This window comes from Neltuma alba, unplaced genomic scaffold (genome assembly GCF_004799145.2).
Source record: "Neltuma alba isolate B1F8T4 unplaced genomic scaffold, ASM479914v2 tig00001263_pilon, whole genome shotgun sequence".
In the NCBI taxonomy this organism is placed as follows: Eukaryota; Viridiplantae; Streptophyta; class Magnoliopsida; order Fabales; family Fabaceae; genus Neltuma; species Neltuma alba.
In genome coordinates this window covers 87,479-95,807 of record NW_021632399.1, presented here as the reverse complement: position 1 = coordinate 95,807, position 8,329 = coordinate 87,479, and the positions used below count along the sequence as shown (strand labels likewise).

Below are 8,329 nucleotides of genomic sequence, written 5' to 3'. Positions count from 1 at the left end.
GACTAGGAGAGTGGAAAGCGAGATCAGATAGTTATGAGCGTGAAAAATATATGAAAGATATATATGTGTAATTGATGAAAATAAGTGAGAAAAAATATACAACATATCTTTTCTTTAATAGTACTCTTTATTTAATAGGGATAAATATGAACACTTTTACCAATTTATCAATATATTCTACTCCTCTTATCCTATTTATAAGATAGAGAGAAAAAAGATTTTTTAGTCCTGAGAGAAATTTTTTATATGGATATACAATTTCATCATTCATTTATTATTATGTTGATTTTGTTTACATGAGATATAATATATATTAAATAAGGATAAAATTAAAAAGTTGTTGGATTTTAAATAAGAGTTAATGAAGTTTAAGATTTTTCTTGGTATGTGTGAAACATATTGGAAAGTGATTTATATACAGTACTAGTATATTAGAATTGATACAAGTGACTTGTATACAGAAACAGCGTGGTACTCCCTCCGTTCCTTATTATAAGAGACATTTGATGCTTATGACATATTCCCATATATAAGAGACACTTAAAAGTTGTCTCTAGTTTTTTGTATTGATTTCCTATTTTACCCCTATTTATTTTGTCTCCTACTCATACCCTCTCTCCCTCCCACTTCTCTTTCTTTTAATAATTTAATTGTTCTCTCTCCTTATTATAGGGGTATTGTTGGAAAAAATATTATACTTTTTACACATTAATTGTCCTAAACTAATTTTAATTGTTTTTTTGATCAACGTAATTTGGTTATTTGTCTCTTATAATAAGGAACGGAGGGAGTATTAGCTAACGGGGGAGTATTTTATTATATATCCAAACGATTTTCAACCACATATATAACGGCACGACACCTCATTTTCATTGCCGTCAACTTCAAAAGCCGTTATTAACTAACACTCGCTTTACTCACATCATTAATCGCCAGACAGGCCATTTCATCATCTTCTTCATCTTCATTCGTTAACAGAACATAAATGCTTCGACCTGCTCGTCTTCTTCATCCCTTCTTCTTCCTCCTCCTCCTGTTCTGGTCATGCTGGACTCTAAACGTCGTCGTTTCAGAGCCACAGACCAATCTTCTGTACACTGCGTGCAGCCCTTTCTACGAGTTCGTGGTCTCCAACTTCACCATCTTCAGTGAGAACCTAAACGCAACGTTTCGAGATCTGAGAGATCAGGTCAAAGACCAAAGCAAGCACTTTGCCACGTCGCAGCGAGGTGATCAGAACAACCCCGCTTCCTCTCTTTTTCAGTGCAGAGACTATCTCTCCATGGCCGACTGTCTTGCCTGCTTCGATGTCGCCGCCGTCGCAATACGCAATTGCTCCGCCGGGACCCATGGTTCTCGGGTCGTCTACGATGGCTGCTTTCTCAGGTACCACTCTACCAAGCCATTCAAGTTTGACTTATTCTCATATTTTTTTGAATAATAATAATACAGCGTAGATAAGTTCCTTATTGCCAACTGTATGATAATAATCAGTGTGGCCAACATTTGACTAATTTATAAAGAGTAGAGGCCTGGGGAAATAATTATCTAAGTATTCACACTTAGTCGCTCGGCTCCTCTTTTGTGGATCACTCTTCCATACAATTTATATGCTTCAAATCTAAAGAAGAACATGGTCAGTTTTAGAATTTTTAATTTTACTTTTAATTATTTATTATCTCTACAAGCACGCCATGGTTTTATATATTTTCTTTCATTTTTTTCTCATTTATTATAAAGACATATTTAAAAATAAAAATTATTTAGTAAGTTTTAAGACATAATTAACAAGTTACGTAACAGTATTAACAAAATTGGTAACGCAGTTAACAATTTGTTTTCAAAATATTTTCCTAGAATAAGAACAAATAGCATAAGAGTAATATGATCATTTCAGCAAATTCAAAATTCCTATTGTATAACTAAAATAGAATTTTTCCTATTGAGACTAGAGTTTCCAAAATTGAAGTATCATCTAATTTTTATTTTCCCTTGTCCTTGTCGTTTTCTTTTAGGATTGGTGGATCTTAATGATAATATATTTATATTCCCACATTTATTAGCTTGTGCGTGGGGTTTCCCATTGACTTTATTCTACTTTGAATTATACTGTGTCATCCTTTTCAGAAGATATTTTTAAGAAATATCGTCCAGATTAAACAAAGGTTTAAATTTTATTTTCATTTTTATAAGTCTCTTATTTAAACTCATGTATGTTGTAATTTTGAAAAAAATGAAAAAATATTAAAAATACTATGAAAAGGGTATAACAAATATCCTATATAATGCCCTATAAAAAGAATAAATTTTCTCGTGCCTTGTGAAAATCACGAAAGGAAGGCCAATTTTATCACATTAGTTTGCAGGGTTTGACATTCGATTAATTAATAGAGCAGAGAACCGGGGAAATTTAATATCTTTTCATTTTTGTTTTTGTTAAAACCATGGCTAATTAATATATCTAATCTGATAGTACTGATAAAATATTTCGTTATTATTTTTTGAAAATTAAGTTGTTTTGTTTTTTTACAAAGAAGTACTATATTAATCACATTTAAAATCACTGCGTCTACATATATATGAGGGCTAATTAACTTCTCTATCTTTATTCCCTCTCATACTTCACAGAATCTAAAGTACTCTCTTTTAACTTATTTAGTAGTTTACAATATTGGCAAAGTCCTCCACTGCTGCTTCTCATATGAAGTTGCTAGATTCACTTTCAACATTCTCCCGATTCTATTTCTTATTGTCCTTTGCAGAATTATTCCCTCATATCTTGATACCCCAATGCATGGTTTCCAAGTCCTGGCCACTCAAATACATCGTCAATCGATGCCTTGACAATAGTAAATAAGATCATTATCGATAGTGAGTGAACCGTGCACAATTTACTTAAATCTGTTCTCTTAGTAAAACAAATATACTGTCAGTTTGTACATCATACCCAGTACTATAATACCCCTACTATACATATTGAGCTTGGGAAAATGACATGGTATATGTTGTGGCGTGTTTAATTAGGTACGAGGTGAGCACTTTCTTCAGCGAGACAACGTCATTTAATGCTGTGTCGTGTGGGAATCGTAGTGCATCAGGAGAAGCCACAGAATTTACATCAGCAGCACAAAAATTGCTAACGAATCTGAGAACGACAACACCAACCGTGTCTGGCTTTTATGCAGCTTCCAAGACGCAAGTGCCTAATAATGGTCCAACTATTTATGCCTTCGCTCAGTGTATAGAAACTATCACACAAAGTACTTGCCTCGATTGCTTAAACGCTGGGGACAACAATATGCAGACTTGTCTTCCCAATTCAGATGGCAGGGCTTATGCTGCTGGCTGCTTCATCAGATACTCTACCTCTTCCTTCTTTCCTGATAACCAGACTATTAATACCATACCGTTGGCCAAACAAGGTAATATTCATTCCCAGATTTAAGTATACGTGGGTCTTTTAGATGTGAAATACTCTCTCTGGTCTGTATATAAGCAACATTCTCTCACATAGGGCTGGTCCTATATACTCCCTTCGGTTCATAATATAAAAAGTTAGTTAACTTTTCTTACACGCTAAGCAATTGAAGTTTATTTATTAAATATATCCTCAAATATTAGTTTTCCTATGTTACCCCTAACAATAATAAAGTTGCCTTAGTGTTATACTCCCTCCGTTCCTTATTATAAGAGACGAATAACCGAATTACGTTGATAAAAAAAACAGTTAAAATTAGTTAAGAACAATTAATATGTGAAATGTATAATTTTTTTTTCCGAAAAGGCCCTCATTAATAAGGAGAGAGAGCATGAGAGAGAACAATGATAAATTATTCAAAGAAAGAGAAGTGGGAAGGAGAGAGAGTGTGAGTTAGAGGCAATAAATATGGGTAAAATAGGAAATCAACACACAAAAATAGAGACAACTTTTAAATGTCTCTTATATATAGGAACATGCCATAAGCATCAAATGTCTCTTATAATAAGGAACGGAGGGAGTACTTTTTTTATCCCCATCTCTCTCCTCTCTCTTCTATATTTAACAAGGGCGAAGATGAAAAAATCACATTAATTATCCTGACATCATCTTATATTTTGGACCAGTATTTTATTTTAATCAAGATATTATATTATGGACTAAAGAGAGTATAAGCAATACTTTGTGTTTGCCTAAAACTTTGATGTATTTTTTCCATTTTTATCTCCAAATAATTACATGTGACCCTCATCTTTTTTTCCCCTCCCTATTCATTCTTTCTCATTTCTTTTCCTACTCATCACCTCTGATCTCTCACTTATCATCTTCATAAATAAGGGCATATTTAAAAAGAAAATTATATATCTTATATATTCATTATTTGTAACTAATGTTGACCAACATTTTGATCCGTGTGGTTTGGTTAGTTGTTGCGAATCGGAGGAAGAAGGTGTGTGTGTGTGTGGTGTTTATAGTGAGTGACTTATTTATTTGCAAATGAGATATCTGTCTTGTGCGCAGGTAGTAGCAATAATAAGGGGGCTATTATTGGCGGTGTAGTTGGAGCTGCTGCCGTTGTTTTGGTCCTACTTGGATTATTTGTTTGGATCAAACGACCAAAAAAGCCACAGAGTGTTCCTAGAGGTAAATGATTTGAGAAGTCATTCACTATACCATATATTTAGTTGTAATGTTACGATGTGATGCTTTGGTTTTCGCTGAATGAATTATGGACTTCAGTGTTTTAATTTTGAAGGGAGAAGTCCTTGGCTGGTTTTATTAATTTACGAAGAAACGTTGGCTAAAATTTTCCTTAACAGATGATATACCTGGAGCAAGCAAGTTGAAAGTACCAGAAGCTTACAATTATAGGGACTTGAAGCTGGCCACAAAAAATTTTAGTGATAAAAATAAACTAGGAGAAGGAGGATTTGGTGCTGTATACAAGGTAAGTTAGATTTGATTTTAATTATTTTCACATGGGTCAAGCTCTAAACCAAAAATGCTTTCAATTGAGTTCTAAGCTAACATTTTACAAAGGACAAAGTAGGACTAATAATTTTCTCATCATTGAATTTTTTAATTATCATGAATAGGGTACTTTGAAGAATGGGAAAGTAGTGGCGGTCAAGAAATTAACTGTACGCAAGTCCAATAGAATGGAGGAAGAATTTGAGAGCGAAGTGACGCTGATAAGTAATGTTCATCATCGAAATCTTACTCGACTTCTCGGATGTTGTAGCAAAGGCGATGAGAGAATTCTTGTTTATGAATATATGAAAAATACTAGCCTTGATAGATTCTTATTTGGTATGTTATTTCAGTTCATAAAACTTTTATGCGGTCCTTTAAAAATAATAAGCTATTTTGCTTGTTACGAATATTATAGTATATGGACATATTTTCACCGTGATCCAGTAATATTAAGAACATATATTTCATGATTTTGTTGAGCTTGATAGACTTAGAGATCAGTAACATATTTTAACATTTTGAGAATATCGTTTTTTTTTTTTTGTTTTACCCATATCTTTTTCCCAGCCTTGAAATGTGGAGATTTGAGAAACAGGTAAAAGGAGAGGCTTTCTCACATGGAAGCAGAGATATGACATTATTGTAGGAACAGCAAGGGGTTTGGCTTATCTACATGAAGAGTTTCATGTTCGAATAATACATAGAGATATAAAGACCAACAATATTCTCTTGGACGATGATTTTCAACCTAGAATTGCAGATTTTGGATTAGCAAGACTTTTACCTGAGAACAGATCTCATGTTAGCACAAGATTAGCTGGAACATTGTGAGTTGAAACAGTCACATTTCTTTTGAATTTTTCACTACTTTTATTGTACTTATTTATGCAACTAAACTAAGCTTGATACGATATGTGTTTGTGTCAATGGAAATCCTTGTTATCTCTACACAAAGTTTTAACAAATTCCCCTTTTTTGTTATTATAAAGCATGAATACTTCAAATCAATCATAAGGCAATACATTACTCGTCAAGTGTCTTCATTCCAGATCTTAATGGGACCCAAAATTTAATTTATTCACAGACATTACTAATATAATCCATTACATGCTATATATGTTAGGGGATATACAGCACCTGAATATGCTATTCATGGCCAATTATCAGAAAAGGCCGATGTTTTCAGCTATGGCGTTGTAATCTTGGAAATCATCAGTGGTAAGAGAAGTGAAGAATTGATGGTCCATGGACATGATGAAGGCGAATTCCTGCTTCAAAAAGTAAGAAAATTCCCATGATTATTTTAAGACTTATTTTTATTTTTCAAAAACAAATGAAGGCCTTATTTAACAACCCAGTATTCACATGGTTAATTCTCGTATAAAAAGTAGTGAATCAAATAAAACCTTTAATAAAAATATCCAATATATGTTAACTTATGTTTTTCCTTTGTTCGCCCCTTTTATATTCCATTTCACTTTAATCCCACTTGACAGGCTTGGAAACTATATGAGAGAAACATGCACTTAGAGTTGGTAGACAAAACTTTAGACCCTAATGACTATGATGAAGAAGAAGTGAAGAAAGTGATCGAGATTGGTTTGCTTTGCACTCAAGCATATGCTGACATAAGGCCAACGATGTCTGAAGTAGTTGTTTTGCTCCAAAACAAGGACTTGTCAGAAAACAGAAAACCCACCATGCCTCTCTTGATTGAAGCTCATTAATTAGAGGTCCATCATCTTTGAATCGTACAGCTTAGTGTGACTTGGATTCCTAATCAGAGAAGAAAGAAAAAATGGAAAGTGATTTTTCCTTTATTCCATTCTTCAATATATGTGTTAATTACACGTCGATCTTACGAGTACAAAGTATAAATGATGAATTGGGGATGAACTTCGGGTAGATTGTATTTTATTTGGCTTTAATTGTGTAGATGTTTATGAGATGATGTAGATTCATGAAACTTTACTGTAATAAATCTGATGTTACATTATTTCTTAGTTAAATTTTATTTTTACTTTTATCTAATCGTTTATCTGGCAACTGTAACTTTATTTTAAGAATTTCTGCACAATTAATAACTTCTAGCTAGGGCTGTATATGGATAGGGCTGGGCAGGGCATTACCCTTGCCTGATGCCCAACTCGAATGATCGACGAGTTGTATTTTGGAGCCCATTGCCCAGCGCTGCCCGATGAAAACCCGAGTTATTTGGGGCAGGGCTAGGCAGGGTGGGCTTTCTTGCGCACCCTAAGTGATGATACCCTAATGCGTTATTTATATTATGTGAAGGTTTCCACTAAACCTAATAAAGAATATTTTGATTTTTCAAATGTATTTTATAATTTCATAATTTAGACTATTTCAAGAAAAGAAATATAAAAAACACACTGCAAATTCATATATCTATTTATCATTCCATATCTCTTTGTAATTATATGATCAAACGCAATAGTATAGGTTTTCAAACAACATCCATAATTAAATATATTAACAATTTAAATCTTAAAATATATAATTCAAACAACATCCATATTTCCCTTAGAAATATGAATGTTGCTTGTGTGTATATATTAAATATAATTATATACAATGAATATATGTATATTATATACATTAAATACAATTATGTATATAAACCCTGGGCAGGGTAGCATATCATGCCCAACATTTGGCCCTACCCGAAAATGCACATTTATTGTTTGGACTACTTTTTCACGGCCAAGCTGGGCATAATTTCACCAAGGCTCAGGTGGGCATTATGGGCTTTTGAGCCTAATGATCACCCCTACTTCTAGCTGCAAGAGACTTGATTTTGCGCTTCAGAGTTACGTTGAATTACTAAGGGAAAAACTTCATTTTAGGACCACTATAGCTAATTAATATCAGTCAACCCCCAAAGTATTTCAAAATTTCAGTCAACCCCTGTGGACAAAATGAAATAAAAATTTAAGGGCAAAAATACAATAATACGCCAATTTTTTATTTTTTAAAAAATAAATATTAATTGTTGTCAGAGCTCCAGCCACCTAAGCTTAGGTGGTTGGTGCCAAAAGACTTTTTTGTGTGGCCAAGGCGGGGTTTGAACTCATAACCCCTTGGTACATCAAAAGTAATGTGATCATCAAGCTAACCAAACTATTTAGTTATATAATTCAAAGAAATATATATATATATATATATAACTAAACAAATGCAAGCATCCAAGTATAAATAAACAAGTAAAATTCGACTATTTACAAGTGAGATTCAGCAATTTACAACAAACATTCGGTGATTTGCAAGTAAATAAGAGCATTCACAACCCCAAATATAAGTGTTTAAATGTGAATGAGCAAGTAAAATTCAAAGATGTATAACAAAAATTTAGTTGTT

General features: G+C 33.1%; 1 protein-coding gene across 1 annotated transcript; it reads left to right on the top strand.

The window, feature by feature from the left end:
* The first annotated feature begins 985 nt into the window (after positions 1-985).
* LOC114754496 (cold-responsive protein kinase 1-like) lies at positions 986-6,678 on the top strand. Its single transcript, XM_028943268.1, has 8 exons — positions 986-1,386; positions 3,025-3,422; positions 4,499-4,621; positions 4,798-4,925; positions 5,074-5,287; positions 5,547-5,778; positions 6,075-6,231; positions 6,448-6,678. The coding sequence occupies exons 1-8, from the start codon at positions 986-988 to the stop codon at positions 6,676-6,678; spliced, it is 1,884 nt and encodes a 627-aa protein (XP_028799101.1).
* Positions 6,679-8,329: the final 1,651 nt, after the last annotated feature.